General features: G+C 39.9%; 1 protein-coding gene across 2 annotated transcripts; it reads right to left on the bottom strand.

The window, feature by feature from the left end:
• Window positions 1-2063: 2063 nt before the first annotated feature.
• Window positions 2064-20537, bottom strand: kif5aa (kinesin family member 5A, a). Of its 2 annotated transcripts, none has more exons than XM_040153593.1 (29): window positions 20434-20537; window positions 19252-19339; window positions 19088-19161; window positions 18459-18563; window positions 18151-18199; window positions 17969-18024; window positions 17779-17866; window positions 14316-14440; window positions 14022-14126; window positions 13103-13251; window positions 12539-12687; window positions 12200-12378; window positions 11752-11820; window positions 11419-11625; window positions 10478-10624; window positions 10164-10352; window positions 9818-9935; window positions 9564-9625; window positions 9115-9224; window positions 8777-8878; window positions 8398-8458; window positions 8144-8215; window positions 7468-7572; window positions 7115-7331; window positions 6772-6946; window positions 6325-6404; window positions 5955-5994; window positions 5261-5346; window positions 2064-4862 (listed from the first exon to the last, which is right to left on the bottom strand). In XM_040153593.1, exons 3-28 carry the CDS (start codon window positions 19091-19093, stop codon window positions 5268-5270), a joined length of 2844 nt encoding a protein of 947 aa, XP_040009527.1. In that variant the 5' UTR covers window positions 19094-19161; window positions 19252-19339; window positions 20434-20537; the 3' UTR covers window positions 2064-4862; window positions 5261-5267. The 2 variants fall into 2 exon arrangements, with proteins under 2 accessions (XP_040009527.1, XP_040009528.1); XM_040153594.1 differs by having other exon boundaries at window positions 9115-9221.
• Between the last annotated feature and the right edge of the window lie 3375 nt (window positions 20538-23912).

The raw sequence follows: 23912 nt of genomic DNA, 5'->3' as shown, positions 1-23912 counted from the left end.
CGTCTATCTGCGTCTGCTGTGCGTGTAACCTGGAGGTGTGGAGGGTCCCCTGTCGGGTTCTGTTGTCCGGGTCAGCGGTGCAGCAGAGTCTCCGGCTTCTGATCCACAGGGCGGCGGGAGCGCGCAGCGGGGATGCGCGCTGAGTTGGTGAAAATCGATGGACAGCCTCTAGAGTGGGTGGCAAACGAGTGAAACCCCCCCCCCCCCAGCATTTCTGGGTTACTGGATACTGAGCATCACGTTTCCATTCAACACTGGCCTGGGACCATTTCAGACCCCTTCAAGTAGGATCACTCACTCACTCAGTCAAATTTAACATGGCCTAAAATTGGGTTCCTAATAGGTAACAGCTTGACCATGAATTTATTCAAATTTGAGTTCGTTTGATTGTGTGAACATGTGAAAGGGATCAGTAATATCATGTTCTAATTCCCCAGATAAAGCTGCACAAGCCTGAGAAATAGTGTCTGTGTACTTTTCCCTGTCTCTCTCTGTATCACGGTATTTAGGAGCACCTTCAATTTTTTCAACAGGTTCCATATAAGACTGTGACACTGTAGATATTCAGTTTTCTGATCCCTCCCAGTCGGATCATCTCTTATTAGCTGAATGTGTGTTATTGTAAAGGCAGGCAGCATCACCCACACCACAGAATACAGTATGAGGATGCTTCACGTACCACTGCTGTTTACATCATTGCTTCCTTTCTCGTGGGAACGATGAAGAGCAGCTTATTATAATATAAGAGGGCACGGAGGAAGGAAGGAAGGAAGGAATTTGAGGTTTTCATCACTTCTACAGAATCTGAGAAATGTGGCCGACGACAATGTTCATACAGAGAGTAATAACCATTAATGTAAATCTTTAATAACACAACAGAACAGGAATTAGTGGGTTTGATGTTACACTCTCAGATTTGTAGGGTTTTTAATAGTAAGATGAAAGATTAAAATCCTGATTTTCCTCAGATCTCGGATACCTACTTTAAAGGTACATCCACCCACATAGCCGCCTTCATCGTTCTTAGACATCCCACTCTCATATACGATAACAAAATTGCGGATTATACTTTATTTATGTTTACTTGACTAACCTCTAGAGTACGCAAAGTAGACTTATTGTTAGTGTCTACTATATAAAAGATATAGTGAAAGTTCAAAGTTTATGGGTCTCTGCTGTAAATCTTAAGAATTTACTTTTAAAAAAAAAAAAAACATGTTCCCACATTGCATGTCCATTAATAAGTAAACCACTACCCAGAGGAAGCTGCTTTACTTGACTTTATATGATGCAGAGTATTTTAAGTCAAGTTGTGTCCTTTTCCCATGATACCATGAAATCATCGCTTTCACATCTCCATACAGGATGGTTTCGGTGTGGAAATATGAGATGAGTGCATCACTGTTGACGCTTTGATTCATTTTGTCCTCTGCTTCGTTTCTATTCAACAGCTATCTTCCTTTTCCTGTCATAATTTTTGGCAAAGGTCCCATTGGTAACATAGTTTGAAAATTCATTTCCTGTTTAGGTCAGAGGTTGTAATAACAACAGACAACATACAACAACTCACCAGCAGTAATAATCAAGTCACTGTTTTCACTGGAGCTGCACATTTGTAGTGCAGTAAAAAAAAATACTGCTGGAAAAGCAACAGCTGGTCCATATGGGACTATAGATATTTTAAAGTGAGGTACAGTATTTCCCTCTCTTCAATTCTGAATTGTGTTGAAAAACTGTAGTAATGGAGACCCTGCCTGTGTTGGAAAATTTTCAATAAAGTCCCTTGGTTCTCTGAGTTGAAGGCAGCTGCTTCTTCTAAGAGAAGATTTGCTGAAAGAGGAGGAAAAGTCAGCCAAAAAAGTGGCACTTCATTCAATTAAATCTTTAGCAGTTATAATTTCTTTTTCGGTCCACTAGACAGAGCCATTTTCGGCTGACACCGAGGGGCAACCTGTTTGTTGTACACCCCACTTCTGTCATTCCTCCCTTTTTCTAATGATATCATCCATGATATTCAAACAATCCTTTGGACCCAAATGATTCCCTTTAACAAACTCCTTTCTACAAGTTTATTGAGCTTTTTACTACAACACAATGGTTCACATACAATACAGCATAGTGATGAGTCTATATATACAGAAATTTTGCACGGTGATTCTTCACATAATCATGTTGACGCTACAGTATTGGCATACAGAAATAAAGAAAACAAACATTTCTTAGAACAAAGTTAGCGTGTACCTTTCTTTTGCATTTTACTATGTAATGGCACGCTATTTTACTTACAAGATTAACAATATATAGCACATAAATTTTAGATATGCTAAAATCAGACAGTGGAACAGCAGGTGACAATTTAGTACACATTCCCCCTCCTTTAAAATTATTACACTTAAAACATGATGCCAAATAGAGGGTCGGCTTGGACACACACACAGTAGGGTCTGACCAGGGTGCGGCTGAGGGATTATTTCATTTTGGATTTCATGTGCTGGAATGGAAATGTTACATATGTATAAAATGATGTTATTTCTGTAATATTAGATTTTTCATCCCGTTCCCCTGCTAAGCCTCGAAGAACACACACTGACCTGATTGTTCATCAGCGATCACATAGTTTTAAGTTGATGAGGGAGACAGTGGTGGTGGCCCATGGTCGCTGTGACTGTGAATGTGAAGCCCTGAGATGTTAATGCCAGTAAGATCTTGAGACCGAGCGGTGCTGTCATGAATGAAGCTCTTATCGATCAGACAACTGAGGAGGATCATACTGAGTTCCTACCTGGGCTAAATCAGAACAAGTCCAGTAGAGTCTAGACGCTCAGTCAAACTCAGAACAATCAGATCAGAGACAATTTGAATGGCAATTAAATAAGTCTGATCAAAGAGTAAATACAAACTATAAATGGAAATCCAAATTACATCTCTCTCATTTTTTAAAAATTTCAAGTCATTTATAATATCTAAAGGCACAATTAGCTTCTGCTCTAGTCTGACCTTTAATTCAGTGACTCTGCTCAGTCCAAACACATTCATATTTTCTTCGTCTGCCTAGGACATGCTCCGTTTCTTCTATCCTGATTGGCTGGTCAGGATTTTTAATAGAAGAATTACAGCACAACCTGAAAACAAGCTACAAGCTTCTGTCAAACTATCTGTCCATGCCAGACTGGTGGCTGCTCAGCTTGGGACTAGTTTCAAGACATTCCCTGATCATTGGACTTTTGATGGATCTGATTAAAAAACACTGAATCACTGAATAGCATCTATACAGTCTCAACAGGTTCTGAGATCTTACTAAATTTCTGTTTGAAAATCAAATTTAGAAAAGGCAAGTTAAATATGTCAATAGTTTTACTTTTAATTAAAACTAACTTTGTAGGCATCATCATTTAAGCCTCAAAAGTTCAAAAAATTAGGAAAATGTTTAAATCTGATGTGGTATATGTCTCCTTTGACAATGAACTTGACGCTACCTGACCTGTCCTGGTGTGGTGAACCCAGACTTTCGGTTATTCTCCTGCAGTAGGAACATTTTTGGAACTTTTTCTACCCAGTTCTGATCCTGTTATATAATGGAGAAGGAATCTGTATATGCATGAACTTGCAGGAGGCCAAAACTACTGCTCTAAAAAGAGCTTTTAATTCTACTTGCAGCTATGGGTGTACTAAAGTTACAACTTACTCTAGAAACTCTAAGATCTGCTACTATTTAGCATTTGAAAAGATGATATCTTAGTATACTTGCTATAAGTGTATATAATAAGAAGCTCTAGAGGTAGTAATTACAAATGTATGCACATGACAGCACGTTAGTTTGATCATGAGAAATCAGTTCTTATTAAGGCTCGGTAAGAAGACTCAAAGTGTGGGTGTAATGCAGGGCGGGAGCCACATTAAATGAATATGGGCAGCATTACCTGAAGTGTACAACGGCATCATACAGCTGCAACATCACAGTATCAAAGCAATTACAAAAGGTTTCCTGTATACAAACTCCAAGTCTGGGCTGGGTTTCCCTCACTCATTGTACATCTGAGGTCATCCTCTCTTAAATAAAAACTAGACCCAGATGTTGTTTTTGTCATTTTTCCTGTGATAAAACCACAACATCCCAGTCTTTTACTCAAATTGACAATAGAAAATCTTAAGCACTAAGACCAGGATCAGGATTAAGGGAAACCAGCTCTCGCTTTCTGTGCCATCTGTCGGAGTTGATCAGTAAGTTCACTCGCAACATACCAGCTCCTGAGTGGAATCATGACACATGCAAAGATATGAAAGCTAACCCGCTAAGCGACATGCATGCAGAGTGTGGGTCTTCTGTTACAAGCTGGCATTACACACTATACTCTTATTTAACACAGAGAAAAAGGTCATGTCTGCCTACAGTATGTCATCCACATGATGCCCTTAAGAAGATGTGTGCAGGGGACAGTGGAGGCTGTGCATTCACACAAACAGTTGCTGGTCGAAAACCTCTACTGGATTATACAGCACTATTTATTTACAACATGTGTGTACTAAGTAATCAGGGATGGAGTCAGCCCCACTTCAGTTCAAACACCTCAGGAGGTAATCAGCATCAGTGATATCTTTTGACAAATTGTGGTCATTAGTGAGTGACATTCTATAATATAAAAATCTGATTTCATTTGTTTCTTGCACTGACTGAACTGGAAGGGACTGGACCCCAAACCTAAGGATGAAAGTGGTCACCATAAAAGCAGGGGAGGACGGGACTACAGGGCTACAGATCTTCATCATCATCTTCATCAGTGATGCAGTGGAGGGACAGGGAGACAGGCTGCATGCAGATGGGCAGGGAGGGTCCTTGGACGGATACAGTGTTTGGTCGTCTTCTGGAGAGAGACAATGAAAGGAAGTCATCGTTTGGAGAAACACAGAAATGAAAAAATGTGATTATTGATTGATTAAAGAGTACCACCAGGCTGGCTGGGCTTGTTATACTATATTTGTGGGATCTGAAAACCAGGTGCCCACTATACACTTAAACAGTCTGACAGCTTTGTGGGGACCAAAATGCTGTACCCCACAAGGTTAAATTAATGATTGAGGGTTAAGACTTGGTTTTAGGGTTGGGGTTAGGATCAGGGTTAGGCATTTAGTTGTGATGGTTAAGGTTCGGATAAGGGGCTAGGGAATGCATTATGTCAATGACAGGTCGCCACAAATATAATAAAACAGGGATGTGTGTGTGTGTGTGTGTGTGTGTGTGTGATTCAGTGTACTTAGTTACAGTGGGATTAACTTGCAGCCGTCTCCTGCTGAATGATGTAGTGCCTGTTTGAATCATCCACCTCGCTGCCACAGTGAACCTCACTCCTGTTAATGCAGAAGACACACAAGCACAACATTCAGTACACAACCGCTATATCATTATCATTTACCATATATAACTCCTACTGGGCGCTGCATTTAATATCAGCCCCATGGAGAACTGGAGCCAAACTGACAAGTCAATTGATTACAAGAGAAAAATTGTGAATTTCTATTTCACCTAAATTCAAAGGCTCTAACACAAATTCACTCTTTTTTACATAATTCTCACAGAACTAAAATTACTGTTCAGCAGTGCAGAGCAGCAGCTTGGAAATGGCTTGGAAGTGACTGCTGGTTAACATGTAGTCTTAATGGGCTGCGTTTCAGTCACTATTTCAGACTTGTTCTGTTGTCTGACAACAGAAACAGAAAAACATGTAAATGAGAACAGCTTTATTGGGAATTCAGCTGTATTAAATTACTGCATATGTGAGCGCATACAGTAGGAGAGAAGCAAACGGATATAGGGCAGTCCAACCATATTTTAGGTTTTGACCTAGTCTTGTTTTTGTAATCTTTTCAAAGCAGGCAAGCTTTAGTAGAAGTAGATTTAAGTTAAAGTGACCGGAAAGAAGAAGTAGCTTAAGCTTTCTGGCTACTGACTTCCTCACCTGTTGTCATTGATGTCTCTCGTTTCACTTATGCTGTTACCTGTTTGACACAAAACAGCGGTTTTATTTCTTTGATTGATTAATACTATCAATGCTAGTACTACTTTAGCAATATTAGTAACTATTGAATGATTCATTAATTAATTAACATAATAACTGATAGTATAATGTAACAAAGAGTGTATGCAATGATATAAAGACAGGGAATTCTGATCTCCAGAGAATAATTAACTCATACATTTAATATAAAGATCAAGAATCAAGTCTTTCTAAAAACAGATTTGATACTGAAACATGTGTGTATGTGCATGCACATATACACATCTGAACATTAGTGTGCATATAGGTATGTTTGTGTTCTTTTACTTACCGTTGTCAATGTTGAGTGGGTAGGACTCCAGTATGTCTCCATTATATCTGCCTGCTCTGTAGCCCAGGGCTGTGGAAACTCTGTTTAAAACATCAGAAAGAAAACAGAAAACAGTCAAACACCAGCACAGTATGTGAAGTTACGAATGAAGACGACTTACCACATCCTAATAATTTCAAATAACAAAAGGCAGATACACATTGTATGCAGCTGGTCCATTTGATACATTATGTCTGCGCTCCCTATATAAAAATGCGTCTGTTTAATGGATCTTTTGCAGTGATGTCGGGATTGCAGGATTGCACCAGTCAGTTGTGACCTGCTCTGTTTTTTTGAAAACCAGTGCAGACTCTGCCCGGCCTTTACACTAAGTCATTATAACAGATCAGACTTTAAAAACCATGTAATGTCTGGCTGGAAAAGGCGGAAGAAAGGATTCAAACTCACGTGTTGCTCTGGACAGAGTTTGGGTTGTAGTTGATGCTGGCGGAGCTCGGCTGTGTCATGTTGTTTTGGAAGAGGGCGTTGCTGTAGGTGTTGGCGTGTTCAGTGGCACGAATGTATGTGTAGAACGGGTTTGTGGGAGAGCAAACTGGCAGCTGCTTCGGTCTCACTGGCTTGGCTGTCGGGGTGATAAAATTTAGGATAGAGTTCAGCTGTAATGAAACTGGGGCACTGTATAAAAGAAAGTCCAAAATATGTTGCATTTCATTTCCTTAGGAAAATACCCATCCCCCATTGACAACACAAACAAAAACATCAATTCAATGATCGAACTTCAGTGCAGTACCGATCTGTGCTGCATGGGGACGACGCAGGGCGTTCTTTGCCCTCATGGCATCCTTGATGCGGTCGACCTCCTGCTGATAGCGGCGGCGGTCCATCATGGCGCCCTCTTTGGCGTCTCTCAGTGCAGTCTCCAGGGCCTTAACTCTCTCAGCAGTAGACCGAAGACGTTTCTCCAACTTTGGAAGCTCACAACGCAGATCTGCATTGTCACGAACCAGCTGGAGGGGAGAGACAGAGAGTGAGTGACAGAGTGAGAGAGTGAGAGAAAGGGGTAATAGAATCAATTCAACCGACCAAACTGCAGACCATCAGTAAAAGTTACAGTTCCTCTGATCCTTTCTGTGGGTTTCTCACCTGTTTGTGAACCTTTGTAAGTTGGTCCAGGTTATTCTCAAGAAAGGAAATCTTCTGCTTCTGGGTGCAAGACCCCCCGCTATCATCAGGCTCCATTTCGGAACTCTGCAGAGGAGACGACGGAGCAAAAAGATGCAAAAATAAGAACCAGTGACTCACTGATTACTTGCTTGACTTCTTGCTTTCAAACTCACTTTTGAGTCACTGTGGAACAAAACCTTCCACCACATTGGAGATTTGCATTAACTATCCTTTGATCTGGACCTCCTACATCCCTCTCACCCCACCTCCTCAGCTTTTCAACACCTCAGTGATGGAGGACAATATCATGAGATTTTTCAGTCAACAGACATTTTTGGCGAAAAAAGGTAAAAAGCCTCTTTTAAAAATGATAAGAGTATTCATCCCATATTTTGCACGTTGATATAGTACTTCCTTGCTGGACCTTTCCTTTGGATGTTTATTCCACTATTCTACATAAAAAGGGAATTTCTTGTGTCGCATACATGATATCAAGAAGTCGAAGGGATAAGAGGGATGGAGGATGTTGTTGCTATTTCTACCGAGGTTTTTCAGGGGGTATTGAGGTAACAGATTCCGTAAACTCCTGTTAACATGAACAGAAACAAACATTTCCAGAGTCACTGCCCTCTCTTGTTCTCTTCCAGCTGCTTACTTTTTTAACCCGCGACGTGAGGTCTTGAACGAACAGCTTGCGCAGGTTGTGGAGGGTCTGGAGTTCGCGGGCCTGAAGGAAAGAGAGATGGAGACGAGGTTAAGCGGACAACTCTGGACACTTAAATAAGACAAAGGTTATACGAACAAAAGGAGAGCAGACTGAGGCAAGACAAGACTGTAAGGTATGAGGAACATCAGGGGACAATGTTTCAGAGATGCAGGCAGATGGATACAGGTGTATATTTTACTCACGACAGTCTCCTCCAGACCCTTCAAGTCCTGTTTAGTCTGCTCATGGCGTTCATGCAGGAATCTGAGGGAAACAGCAAAACCATCATTTTTAACAGGACAATATTTTTGCGTACCTCAGGACTTTCTAATATTTTATGTTTTGAGTTTTTAAGTGCCCTGTGCTGGAATTTAAGAGGATGTAAACTGGACTGTTTCCAGTCAGTCCTCCAATATTCTATATTCTCCTTAGAAATTATCATGAGAAGGCCACCAAAAATCATCTACATGTGCTGACTCTTATTATCCGCTTTAGCAAATCTAATTTTCAGCCCATGTATAAAATTCTGTGTATCAGACCTTTGTTGTCGAGTGTGAGAACCCGGACCTCCCCAGCACTTACGAGAGCTCCTCAAGGCGCTCGCTCTTGGTGCTGTCCTGACTCTTCAGGCGTTCAAAGTCAGCACGAACCTGAGCCAGCTCCAGCTCCAACTTGGAGTTACGACTGGAGGTGTGAAGTAACAACACACATGTTCAGGAGTAGAAAGAGAAAGGGGAGGGTTTAGATTAAAGTGAATATACAGAAAACTTGTTTATTTCACAATTTAATAGTTTGTAAACTTTTAAAAAGAAATCAGTAATATATTGTCAGTAATAATGATAATAATATATAATGAATAAGTATAACAATTTATCTCATGTAAAGTATCTTTGTGTTGACAAATTAAGATGTTCACTGACTCAGTGAGTTCGTCAATGATCCTCTGCTTCTCATTGATCTCATCCCGCAGGCGGGCCAGCTGCTTGTGATGGAGGCCGCGGTGAGACTCTCCCTGCTGACGAACAGCCTTCTGGACATAAAAGAGCAAACGCACAATGTCTCTTAAAAGGCGCTGGCTTCTGCAGGGAAAAGTTGAAAATAAATACAATAAAAAGCCACACAATCTGTTTGAGGTTATTCTTCGGAGCAACAGAGGTTGAGAAAGCCCTCTGATAAACAGAGACAATATAATCATCATCTAACAATATACAGTATAGGGAAGATTTAACAGAAATAGAATTTATGAAATGGCACAAAAGAGTCAGATCTGAACAATAAGTACATTTCATATGTCCTACTCTGGACTGACAGGACGCCCGTGTCAAGTAATGTATACTACACTTAAAAATTGCCTGATAAGGCTTCTTACCTTCACATTTCCATCTTCAATCTCACCCTTCTCTCCCTCCTTCTCCTCAAGCAGGGAATTATCTGGAAAAGGAAAAAAAGAAAGAAAGCATTCACAGTTATAACCTAATAAGAGCCTGATGCAAAATTCCCCAAAATTTATAAAAAGGTAAAGTAAAAGTAAAATTAAGTAAGGAGGGTTGCCAAACTATGCCCTCTTTTGGCTTGCTCGTATATTCTTTGCAACAGTATTTTTGTGCGTGGTGTGTTGGTTACCCTGGTCTTGCAGCTTGGCCAGCTCTTCGCTCAGGGAGTCGTGGCTCTCCTCCAGCAGCCTCTTCTTCTGCTCCACGCTCTGCATGTACTCCGTCAGAGAGCGGATCTTAGCCTCATGCTGTACAAACACAAACACAAACACCCACATAAAATCCCAGGGGTGGCATAAAAACCCAGTTCATTCCATCGTTCATCAATTCTTGTGCTCCATATTCTGTTTATTTTTTCCTTATAATTCTCAGCATTGTCTGGTTCTTCTTTCGCTCTCGCCCACCGATAAGCTATATACCTTTATCTTATTTCAAAAGGCCCCATCCCTTCCTGTCCCTCTCCCTCTATCCTTCACCTGAGAGATGAGCAGCTGGCAGGAGGAGAGCTCCCTCCCAGTCTCCTCCATCTTGCGGTGGCACTCCAGCTGCATGTTCTCCAGCTGGCGACAGCGCTTCACCATGCTCTTCACCTCTGACTTGATCTTGCTGATGTAAAGGCGAGCCACCGTGAACTCCTCCTCGATAGCACCGCTGATTTCCACTGGCTGCAGACAGGACATACAACATACTCATTAAGAACACACACACTCTATTATGTATTTTATAGTGTACCTATATGTAAATGTTGCCCTCCAATTTAAACCTCCGTCTACACTGAGAATCAACTCACCAGCTTGATCTCCCCGTTGCCCACGATGGTGCTGAACTCGCTGAGGTCCCTCATCAGACCATTGAGGACGTCAGCGATACGTTTCCTCTGCTGACCGCTCACTTCCTGCATACGAGACAGTTCTGCCTCCAGCTCCATCAGACTTGCCTGTTACAGAGAATAGGAGAGGACGAGAGACTCAGTTAGGATGAGTGAAGCGCCACCATTTTTCAAAAGACCACAAACTTCAACACAAAATGTTTAGAAATTTTGAATATGCATGTAGATCCAGATCTCAAAATACACAGTGATAAACAATACACTAACTTGGTGATGAAGGCCATAATATACAACCTGTCTAGGAACATTAGGGCTTTATACAAGGATGAATTGGGCAAGATTTCATCAGTCAGAGTCAGACTCATGACCCCTGACTTATTGCCATTTAAAATAATCAAGCTGCTAGTGCCACCTATAGGTGAAATAACATCAAATATTGCAGGATCACTAAGACTAGATGCATGCACATGCAATCTAAATTTGATTGCTACTATTAGTAACTATCAAGCCTTATGGCAGTTTATATTAGGCCACAGCGAGAAGAATATGACAACAAAATACAGTATTAAGTAGCAAAATTAAGTTAATATTCATGTACCCCATTTAGTAAAGATCCAGAACAGACAGAAACAAACTAAAAAACATAATGGGACTAAAAACCTCCTTGGAGGAGGACATAAACTAAGCCTAATGTAAAAGGGCTCTAATGGTTTTTCTCCAGTACCTGATTGCCTTGTAATTCCTGCAGTATGTTGCACTCATGAAAACTGCTCTGCTACAGCAGGTGCTTGTCTCCATGGTGCAGTAAGCAAGCGAGCGGATCCTTCTGTTCTACCTCCTGTCTCTGATTTCAGCTCTCATTCAGTCAATCTCACAATCACACCATTCCCATTAAAACGTACCATTTTCTGGGCCAGTTGGTCGGCCAGTAGCTGGTTCTGCAGTCCTTTCTCCTCTACCTCCTGGCTCTTCTGGTCGTAGTTGATGGCTAGCTCCTCCAGAGCCTGCAGCACCTCCTTCACCTCAGCCTTGGCGCAGTCACTCTCCACTTGAAGCCTGCCAAGTTCAGCCTGGACCTTGTCCCCGTCACCACGGGACGAGGCCAGGAGCTGAAAGGAGGAAAACGTGGTGTGTGTTGGTACGAAAGAGACAGACAGAGACCTTCGGTTTGAAATTTTTCTTTGAGAGATACAGAGTTCTCACAGTACAGTGTGCGTGTGTTTGTGTGTACACACCTCATCCTGGTCCAGCATCTGCTGCTTCAGTTTCTCCACCAACTGGCACTGCAGGTTGATCTCATCATCCTGTATATATAATATAAATACCAACCTCACTACCACCCACACCCAAGCACTTGCATTTGTGTATGAATGGTGGTGACAAAGAAAAATTCTAGGTTTTCATCTTGTTTCTCATTGACAGTTTTCCATTTATGAATCCATAATTACATTTCAGTGCATAACGTGTGTGTTAAAAACTTGTGAGAAACACTATCTACTAATACTAAAACTATCCTTATATATCTTTGAATATAAAAACTTTAATTTAAAACAAGTATAATATAAAATTACTATCTGCACTTACACCATCCAACAGAGGTGGAATTACAGTGAAGCCAATTTAGAAAACTGAGACCTGAGTTGTCTCTAACTAGTAATATAGATGATGTTTCTGTGTTTGAACCTTGTCATCCAGCTGCTTGTACAGCTTGCGGATCTCCTCCTCGTACTTCTGACGCTCCTCCTCAGAAATGCGGACCACAATGGAGGAGGTGTCATTGTCCAAAATGGGGCGCTCCTCCACAGACTCAAACCGGGTCACCATGTCGGACGTAGTCTGCTCCGTCTCAGGCACGTCCTCTCCTGAGGGCAGGGGTGAAGGGACAAACCAGACATAGAAACAAACACATGAGAATAATGCAATTTTGTTTACAAAGTCAGCACAGAAGAGTTGCTGTTGCTGCAGCAGTAACAAGGCTTCTCACGGAAGTAAGTCAGTCAGAAAATGCTTAATGTAACTCACCATTTCTCCAGCGGTTGAGCTCAGCCTCCAGCTTCTGGATAGTGTCCTTCAGAGTCTTGTTCTTCTCCTTCTCTTTCTCGTACTTCCTCTTCCACTGCTCTGCTGTCAGCTCCAGGTTGATGGAGGCAGTGTTCCTGATGGTCTTGGCACTGTGATGAAGTAACACAAAGACAGAAAGACACACAACTATAATGAATAAAGGTTAAAATTTGGTCTTGAGACCTTTCCTGAGCCTTCAGACCTAAAAAGGGATTATTTGTCTCTGCTCATAGGACATTATTTCCTCAAAATAAATATATACTGTAATAAGTGCAATATATTGCATTCAAGTGGACAGTGTCAGTTAGCATCTGCCTTTTTTGGATTTTAGGTCAAGCACAAAATAGTTCATTGCCCTGCTTTTGAGGGGTAAAGTATCCAGCCGAAAAATGTGGCAACATGTGAAAAAGCTGTAAAACATTGTTCATTTTCCTGCTCTGTGTAGAGGTGGGGTTTTTTTTCTAAAAAGCATGATTTCTTTCTTTACAGTCAAGATGCATTGACTGTATCCACACATGTATCTACCGTTGGCCAAACATCAGAGTTGACTTGGTCTCGGCGTCGTTGTAGCTGGATGGAGAGCAGCAGATGAACATGGTTGTGCGACAGTTCCCACCGAGGGAGTCCTGCAAGATGCGGGTCATTTTGCTGTCACGATATGGTACGTGAGTTTTCTGTAGGAGAGAGGAAGAGGATACCGAAAGAAGGGGAGAAGAGAAGAAGATCAAGATCAAGAAACCAAAAATTTGGAGCCAAAAGAGTAAAATAAATGTTGGGGATGTGTTTCATTTCCTTCTGATTTTGTGCTTCTGCAGAGATTCATCAGCGGATTATATTGACCAAAAATTAGAACTTTCCCATTCCTCTTGATTTTTCCTATTTGGATCCTTACAAACCCCAAAACTGCTGTCAAAAGTGGGAGATGGATTGTGCGCATCCAACTAATCTTTATTAGTTTTAAGCTTTATTAGTATTAGTTTTAGTTTACTGAATTGGCAGGAACAGTGACAGTCAAACCTGTTGAGGAAGTGGGCAGGATGCATTTCATTAACAAGACAACATGAGGGACAGAGCTACTGTGCATGAGTGTCAGAAATGGGACAGAGAGGCAATTTGCTATATTATCTGGACTCCCAGTAGTAGAAATAGGAATTAAACACGTTTCAGTTCATTTGGAATCCCCAGATTCCACAAATAACTTAAGCTTCGGTTGTGGGAAAGGTAAATATGTTTCACTTCCCCTAAAAATGAAGAAATATATAAACTACTTTATATCAGCTCCTTAAATGTCTCACATATAAGCTCAATACTGACATGGTGACCAAAATATTTTGAGTATCTATTCGACTGTAAATGTAAATCTATTATTTTATTAGAAACACATGGCATACATTTTTACTCTACTGCCTATAAAAATGAGGGAAGTTGGGTGGAAATGGCTCACCGTGCCCTCAGCCAAGGCAGAGATGACGTTTCCCAGAGCAGAAAGAGACTTGTTGATGTTTTTAGCCTCGTCCAGAACGGCTCCTGCAGCTCCGGTCTTACTGACCTGGAATGAAGACGAAGACAGAGAGAGTGAAGACAAACATGGGTGATGCACAGCTGAAGGAAGACACAGATGAACATCATACAAAATAAAATGTAACAAAGAAAAAATGATTATTCATTTGGAGCAGATGAACTTCACGTTGGGAGATGCTGATCTTTAAACAATCTTTACCCCCAGAGTGTCTCCTACCTTTTCACTACCAGCCAGATCCACCAGGTAGAGTTTTCCACACAGCTTCTGCTCAGTCTCCACATGCTCCTGCTTGATGTTGATCAGGAAGATGCTGTGGCTGCGAGAGCTGTGCTCGTTCATGTCTACACAAAGACAGAAACGGTTGGGTGGACAAAAAGCAAAGAGTTTTGACTGCTGTCTTAGAACTTTAGATAAGAATTTCTTCTTAAATTGGTGCTGAAATTGGTGTCAAAAACCCTTTTTTTAGAGGGGTAAAGAATTCAAAAAATGAGATCTGATCAAACTTTAGCCTTTCAGGAACATTGCTGAGTGGAAAATTTTTTTCTTTTATTTGTTCATTTTTTTCTTCCAAAGGTTGCTTATGTACCAGGAAAAAAACATTATTTTCACAATAGAAATCAGAAAGACATTCTGACATACATGTAAGCCTCGTTTTACAAAACATATAAATTATTATTTACATGACTTTCTCCTGTTCAGTATCAGAAGTTTTTAGGATCATGTCACCTTACTTCTCTGAATCTACTAACAGATTAATTTGAGGTAATGTAAGTGTTAATTTAAAGAGATGTATGTGTGCCTTTGAAAGGTACCATGTCTTTTTTAACAAGCCATTACTGCAGCAGAATGATGTCACCGTTTCAGGGAGTGCAGATAATTAAACAACACTGATCCATATGAATCTCTTCATTGGACCTTCTCACAGACAGAAAGTTGAGATGTCTCTGCAGACGATATCTGAGGGCATCAGCTCAGTGTCTGCAGAGTGTCGCGCCATTAGTCTGCTATCAGCACACTGTTCTGCAGCACAATGAGTCAGCAACCGGAAACAGGGAAGGACTGTGCTGCTCAGGAACGCAGCTTTCAGCAAATCTGATCAACTGCTGTGTCGATTTTCAAGGCTGGATTGTTGTAGAATTGGTTGTTGTCCCATTATTACCATTAAAGACTTTATATTATTTCTGCTCTACAGAGCAGACTTTCTTTAATTATTTTTAGATTTCTGTTTAAAAAAGAGATAATATCTATTTAATTTCTCCTCAATAAGAAATTTGTCTTGGCATCCAATCAATAAGCAACACATCCATCATCTCACCCCCAAATACATAAAAATTCATAAAACACAAGCCCGCATAATCCTCTAGTTCATAATATATATGCATGGCTGTTATACAACCCCATAACAATGGCACAGTTTACTTAAAGTCCTAACACACAGGCAGAAATGAATATTTATGGCAATTTAGCATGTACGGGGGGACTCTACATCTTGGATGATATATAGCCCCCAATGTTCTTTTATAGCAGTCTGTACCAGACAAACAATCTGATACAAGTTACCACACGGCGCTGAATTTTAAAACCAAAATCACTCTGAGTAAGAGCTTATGTCTGCATAGAAAATCATTTTATTCAAACTCTGTTGAACAAAAATATCAGTAAATAAAACGTTTAAATCAGTAAATAAAACAAAAATAAACGTTTCAGTTTTGTCTACCTTACATAAGACACAAAAAGCTTTAGAGAGGACTTCATCCTATAATAAATGAAGATTTTGTATTTACGTGCTTGAAAACTCATCCTAACTGAATACATATTCCTGTTATACTCCAGTGTGTACAAATATTACTGATGTAAACACATTTTGAACAGCATAGAAAATCTACGATAACTTTGTTATCAGCCTTTAATTTGAAAGACCTTTTAATTTATAAGTGATACAGGTGTTTCGAATTTTTACTCATTTTGATTTCTTGTTTCATCACAGTGGCTGAATTAAATTTACTTTGTTTTGAATGTGAGTATCAGTCTGAGCTGTGATTCATCTCACTGGCTCATTAGCTGCATACCGACACCATCAGATTATCATTGTTGGGAAGGAAAACCGTAGTGATGCAGTTTAAGGTGATTAAGACTCGCAATGAGAAGCAGAAAAAAGTAACTCATTACTCTATAGTTGATCTAACTCCATGATTGGCTATATCGATTTCTGTGGTTTCTGTGGGGTTTGCGGCTATTAATAATAAGAAATTAACTGTGATGCTAGTTTCTATTTGACTCTTTTTACATTCGGGAACCTTCTGAAAATAATGCATTAACTAAGTATTCAATTTCAACAAGATAACCATGTACTTAGTTAAATGTTTTTACCCCTTAATCCTTTAGCAATGTCACATACTGTAGGTCATTCAATGTGTCTCTAATTTAGGCAAATGTCAAAGAAAGTCTGTTGTGAGGACGAGCTGACACAGTGAGCACGGAGGCACAAAATGCATTAACTCTGAAGAAAAGCCTGAACGGGTTGAGATTTATTACAGTGAAGCAGTCCTGGTGTTTTTGTTGAGCACTGAATCCCAAAGCTCATCATATCCCGTTCTTTTCACTTCAGTCTGCAGTCGAATTCAGCACTGTGAGTCCGCACAAGACTCCACCACAGAAATAATGAATATTTTGCCTTGTTGCTCACATAGTTCTCAGAGGAGGATCTTTATTGTGCTTTTGTATTTTGAAATACCTCCGCTGCCATACAAAATCTTAGTACTTCAAACTTGTTTACTTATTTGCTTAAAAAAGTCATAATGATAATGATACTTTCAATGATTTCTAATCCATATAAATAAATAAAACAAATCTTTCAAGAATCTTTTAGTAATCTTGAAAAAAATATTAGATATTTATGGATTTTATTGAGTATAATAATAGGGTTAACTTGTAATTAGGTCAGATGTAATTTTAGCTGCTGTTTTACACTGTGATGAAGTGTTGTACAGTGAAGCTCAAGCATCACTCTGACCTGTAAACCTGCAGGTTTGGAGCCATTAGTCAGATATTATTACTGGACCAAAGAGGAGTGAGTCAGCAGCACGGAGGCCAAAACAAAGACCAAAAATTACAGATCAGGGAGTTTTAATTTTGTAACATCAATTAAAGCTAAAAACACTGTTGCCAGTTTACTGAATACTGCACTGTCAGAAACCGGCTTATTTGACGAGCAGAGAACAGAGGCTTTTTATGTTTGTTACTTTACTTTCTCCAAATCCACAATAACGGTCCATCGCTGATAATTATATTACCGTGAACTCCATCTGATAGGATCTTATTTCTTTTTATGAGAGTGAATAAAGCTTGACAATAATAGCACACTGTAATAAGAAGATTACGTAACAAGGCACAATAACAGGCAACATGGACTCAACTGTCAGTTCACGGACCAGTAATGCCTGTGAGTACTACTGCTGGCACCAACGAGAAACCGAGTCTGGATCTCGTGCTCTGATATGGAAGTAGAGCAGCAATAAAAACTTACACTCAAGGAGAGAGGAGAGCTCAAATGTTTCACTGTAACCATTTGTATTTTGGGTTGTTTTTTTTAAATAATCAGATTTCTGTCATGAATTTGAATATTCATGTATTTATATATCGTGTGGTGCATTATCAGTAGTCAAGGATAGAGACTCACTGGTCACAGCAACATGTCGGTTAGCCTTGCCCTCATCGATCACATCCATAACCTCGTCGGGGCTGGAGACAAAACGCTCGGTACATCCCTGAGTCAGAATATGAAACAGATTTCATATCAGGAATCTGATGCAGCCCACAGACAGATTTTCACCGAAAAAGTAAAGATGTAAAGCACTACTTTCACAGACCTTGACATACGGCACCCTATTTTTATCTTCATGGACAGACAGGTTGGTCTTCGTCACTAAAAATAGAGAAAAATGAAAATGATCAGAGGTTTTTACAACTATTTCTGAATGAAGTACTGAAAAAGAAGCAATAACACGGGTGCTACATTAAATTCATTGTATATCACAGCCACAGCACTAACCATCAAGCAGGTCACGGATTTTGTCCATGTAGATTTCAAAGTAGGAAACCTGTTGGGGAAGAGAGAAAATAATGGACACAAAATAATATGAGATTTAAATGTTTTATAGCATTCAAAATTCTAGTAACAGGAGATGCAAGTTAGATTATTATTTTGCTGGTCAGAAACAAAACTACATATGTGCAGATACGAGAACACAATGGAGCATTTTTTAGAAAAATTATAAAAAAGATTTTATAAAGGCCATGTCCAAACACAAACCAACACAGTATAACATAAGAAACATAAGAAATTAACTCATCAAGTACCTTGATGTGGAATTCAAGGTTTTCATCCATAGCAAAGATGTGGTTGAAAATGTCCTCAGCGATGCGAGGAATAATACCCATCTGGTGAGGGTCGTGGAGCTTGCCCTGCAGCAGGAAGTCACAGATAAAAGTATGACTAGGTGTGAATGGGGACTTGATGCAATAATGCCATTAAATTTTCATAAAATGTGTGTTAAATCAAAAAAGGGACAATAAAAGGTTTGGGAGAAAAAAGAAAATTCTGTCCTAACCACAAAGAATCAACAAAATTTAGATGATGTAGTGTCATTAAAAAACAAAAATCCTGTGTTGGAGGAAGGCCTCACGGGTCACTTTCCAGTAGTTGTAGTAACATTGAAATGAATTTTAGTAGTGTAAACTGTGAAACAAAAGTGCAATGTAAACTCATGTTCTATATGATGATCACAAGCACATAAAACTACCATTGATAAACAGGACAAAAAATAACCACTGATTCATAAGAAAAACGTTACAGTGGTTGTAGAAAAACACTTTCTGAATATTTTTTTGTTAAATGTTTGCAGCACACAGATTTCCAAACTTGACTGACTGGTTAGATACAATGTAAGTTCATTTGAAGAAACTGTTTATTGCTCTGAAAACTGCACCTCCATGGTGTGAGTCTTCCCGGAGGAGGTCTGTCCGTATGCAAAGATAGTGCCATTGTAGCCACCCAGCACATCTATGAGTCAAAAAACAACAACAAATGAGACCGCAGAACAGGCATTTTTAAATAATTAAAAGTATTTTGAAGTGGGTTATTCATCCTTACCCTTGACAATCTGCTTGGCACAGGTGTTGTACACCTGCTCCTGGGTGGTGTTGGTTGGAAACACTCGGTCAAAAATGTAGGACTTCCCCTGTGAAGGCCGTGAACAATAACAAACAGTTAACAAAAGGCCACATGAGAGAATGCAATTGTGTATCACCAAACTGTGTTCAAAATTTCAGTTCGTAAGTAACAATTCAGAAAAAGTTCAGTATTTAATCTTATATGTTTTATTTCTTCTACAGAAAGTGTGGTTACCTATTATGTGATTAAACTAACAAGGCTACAATAATGACAATCAATTCAAAAAGTCCTGCAATTGTGATACTGTTAAATAATTAGAGGTATTCTGACACAAAATCTATAAAAAAAAATATACATTTTTGAAACACTTTGATTTCTTTTCCAACAGTGAGTCATCTGTATAAGCTTTGAGAAATGATTTCAGCCCTGAGAGGTGTTCAGTGACTGACTGAGGTGTCTGATGCTTGAAACTTATTGAGTCATGCCCACATGCCTGACCATGAAAATACCAGTAATAAGATCTAAAATGGGTCACTTTTAAACCTTTAAAAGTCATCCCTCTTCGGAAAATGCATATTTATTTAACAATCCAACACAACGTATTGCTGTTGTTGTGTGAAAACATAAAAAAACTATCTTTCTTTAAGGTTTTGAAAAATGTCTCGGGATGATAGCACGCTTTCAAAATGTTTGGAAAAACTTAAGAACACATTTAAGCTAAAAACAAGTCTGTTTTTTTAAAAAACTTGAAAACTTATCAACCAAGTTTTAAAAATTTACAAAACAGCCTTGATTTTAATTTTGACAAGTCTTTAATTGAGCCAAAGAGCCACAGAGGAGCACGTAACCCATCTCAGGTGAAAACATAAAAATGTGTTGATAATGAGTTGTTTTCATATGACATGACATATATTTTAGGGAAGCTACACCATTTCAATCTGGACATACAGGTGTGCTGAAATAGAGCTGCTACCGTTTTTATCGATGGTTTGTTCAACGCTGCTTTTATCTCCCTGACAGTAAGCACACAACAAAAGAAGATGATATCAGCACAGAGTGAGAAAGCTCAAGGCTGTTAAAAAAAAAATGCTCCTTCTCCTTTACCAGCTTAATATCTAACGACTTCAAAGAGACCAAAGTCATATGAAAGACAATACGGACCTTTCATTAGCAGCCGAGCATCCAGTATGTTGCTATTACCAGCTTCTCTGCAGTGCTCACAGGTGTAGCTTGTTAGTCCTGACAAGCTGTAACACTAGCATCTGTGACTCAGTGGCTTTTCTCATAGAGGATAAAGATAAATGAATACTTACTTCTCTGCTGTATTTTAAAATCTGATCAAATGTTTTGTTAGTATTTAATAATTACAGCACCCAGTTTTTAAGGGCTGCTATAAGATAAACACAAAGCGTATCTCCCAAATTGTCGAACTATTCCTTTAACAAAGTTAAATGATTATTTTAATGCTCAGTAAAAACATATCACATGAGTCTTGGTTCACTGTCAAAGCCTCATGGGTGCTGTATCTGTTAAATACTGACAAAACAATTGTTCTGTTACTGCTGTTAAGTTTATTTCCCAAAATGTTCCTTGCTTTAAAATGACAACATGATCAAAAGTACGATCCAGTACAGTAGTGGAAATCAATTAATTTAGAATATGAGCAAATAACTCCAGGAACATGTTTTCGACAAAACAATGCATTGACTTACAGGTGCACAGATAGTTATGTGAGGGTCAGGACTTTAGTGTCTCTCTACTTCTTCAGACAAAATTTCAGCGCTCAGGACTTTTACCACTTGCACACTACAAGAGCAGGTCAATAAAGACGGACAATGAAGCTCCTGCGCACTGTTTACTGAACGGAAACTTCCACAAAGCTCAGTAGAAAGTGCAAGAAGACTTTATATTTACTTAGTACTAAATGTTTGAAACATATAAACATAATGCTGTCTTTGAATGTGTATTTTCAAGAAAACATACTCCTGTTCTCCTCATAATGTATGATGTAGGCTAAATTCACAGTAATGTTTTTGTTTATTTCAAAATTAGTCCCCAAAATAGCTCAGCTCCTCCTAAAATACAAACAACCACTGTGTGACACACTGACGAGTGACTCAGCCCTGACAATCCTCGCTGCAGAAACCAGGCCGTTAAAACCCTGAATGTCACCACCCCGTCTGATACAGAGGCCACAATGCAACACAATAATGCGAGCTGCCAGAACATGAGCAGTATTAAATGTCATTAAAAAGTTGACTCATCTGCAGACCCGCCCCCGTGACAGGCTGATTTAACAGGAAGGGACATTCAGTCCCGGCGGGAGGGAGGGACGGACGGAGCAGGTACAGAAAGAGACATAAAAAATGAGGACGGATGAGCGAAGGAGAGAAAGTGACAAAAGCCCGAGAAAGAAGCAAGAGATTGAGGAAAAATTGAGACAGAAAAGCAGACAGACAGATGGACGCAGAGAAAAGAGAAAGCAGGTCAGTCAGTGATGTTCTAGCTCGCCGGATGATTATTGATCCTCTCTGTAGGCAATTAGAGAGATCAGTTTCTGACTCAGCTGTCCAATGTCATGCTGAGAGGAGAGAGGAGGGTCAGATCAAGATATTTCCATTATCGCTGGAGGAAGTTTCAACATTATTCCTCTGTTTGCACTCTACATTTGTCAGCCAGAGGAGAAAAAAGCTAACTATTCCTCTATTTTTTATCCGTCTATGTAGTCCTCATCTACTCCATTAATCTCCTTTAATCTTCTTCAGACATGAGTTGCTTGGCCAAAAATAAAACTCTACATCTAAAGAGGGACAACCAGCAACATACTGTATTTGAGCAAAAATGCAAATAAAATCGATAAAATGAATTATTAGAACTCTGATCACAGTTTACATGAAAAGCTGTTGTCATTTCTTACAGGCCGGTGTGCAGACCATGATTTAATGAGATCCATCTAAAAGCCTATGGCATTTTATTTGACCTCATTTACACTGAAGGTATTTTGGCTTCCAGGGATCAGAACAATTAAAAATTCAGTTCTCTGAATTCCAAATCTAATTGCGAATCACGTAGCATATGGCCAAGTCACCATTCTCAATCACATCTATGCAGCAAAATCTCAATTTCTAAAACCTTTTTGTCTATAATTGAAATACTAAAACAACATAAGAAGTGACAAAAATAAGAAGTGGGATTATTTCAGTCCATTTCCAGTAAAAGTCAACTTGTTCCAAGATTATTTTCAGGAAATGAGTGTCTCTTTAATTAATAATTAATTAATTAATTATTCATAGAATAAGGCAGATACAAATATATTGTAAAATGTACTGCATTCAAAACTATCACTAAAATAAGCCTACACTGGCAGCTCTTTCACTTTTGAGAAAATAAAAAAGTTTTTAAGAGAAAATAGTGTTTTCATAATGTAATTAGATGGAGATGTTTTGCAATTTTTTTTTGTTTTTTTGTTTTGTTTTTTTGCCCAGTTTTGACCAAAATCAGATTCAAGTTTCCTGAGTGAAACGCAGCATTCACAACCCATTATAGTCGGCAGCGTTGGATAGAAGCTCTCCAGCTGTTGCGCATTTAGAATTTAAAGACACTGTGTTATGGACTCTGTGCAGAGACATGCATCCAACCCTTACAAACATAAACAAGATCTTCAGAGTGCACGACGCATGCGGCATCATCAGATGTGGGTCCACCCAGCTCACCTGCGTGTGCTGCCATCATCTGCTGAGTAATACACCCGCAGCAGAGTGGGAGAGAATAGAAAGCTTGCATGTGCTGTAGGGCTGTCTCCTTCATTAAGGAGAGGTTAATTAGAGAGAGGGTAATCAACTTAAACGCCCGGTGTGAATGAATGGACCCGTCAATGTGAGCCTGGAAGATGCTTTACATTCATTTGCCTATGAAGGTTGCATTAGACGTGTACTTTGAATCAGGTTTACTCATATGGGGCCATGACTGACTGACATAGGCCAGTTTAAAACATCTGATGTTAGCGGTCCATTTCATAACATTCAAGTACGCAAAGTGCTAAAATGCTGTTAGGCAGAATTTGTATCAGTCATGCCACAGGGCGCAGACCTCAGTCAGCTGATGCAGAGGGCCAGCTTGCGCATTTTAACAACATTACGTGCATTTTTGCTTTGTCATCTTAAGTTAAAGGCAGATTTCGGGGGGGGAAAGGTGTGGTATTTCCCTGTGCTGCACCGATCATCACCCTTTCCCGCACAACCCACAACCCAAACAGACGGGTCCAGCGGAAGCTGATGATTTATTGATGGAGGGGCCTGTGTGCACAACAAAGCGCCTCCCTTTACTCACCGCAACGGCGACAGTGTCATCTCCTTGGAACTTGGGGAGAAACTGATCCCCGCGTAAAATCTCCGCCTGGTTGAGAGGGCGAAAGCGACACAGCACTTTTATGTTGCACTCCGCTGGGACATCGGCCATTGCGCAGATTGAATGAGGAGGAAGGATACTGCTTCTCTGCTGGCAGGAAAGATGCTGCTGAGGTTGGAGGCGATCGGACGCTGATCGGGGCCTGATCCGAGCGTCAAGATAAACGACGGGGAATGCGCAGAGACTTCGCCCGTCTTCGTCGACAGGACTCTGAGGGCGGCGGAGAGGGGGGA

The sequence above is a fragment of the Xiphias gladius genome, chromosome 18, assembly GCF_016859285.1.
Source record: "Xiphias gladius isolate SHS-SW01 ecotype Sanya breed wild chromosome 18, ASM1685928v1, whole genome shotgun sequence".
Taxonomy (NCBI): domain Eukaryota; kingdom Metazoa; phylum Chordata; class Actinopteri; order Istiophoriformes; family Xiphiidae; genus Xiphias; species Xiphias gladius.
The sequence above is the reverse complement of the archived record's forward strand: the minus strand, read 5'-3'. Positions and strand labels throughout refer to the sequence as shown.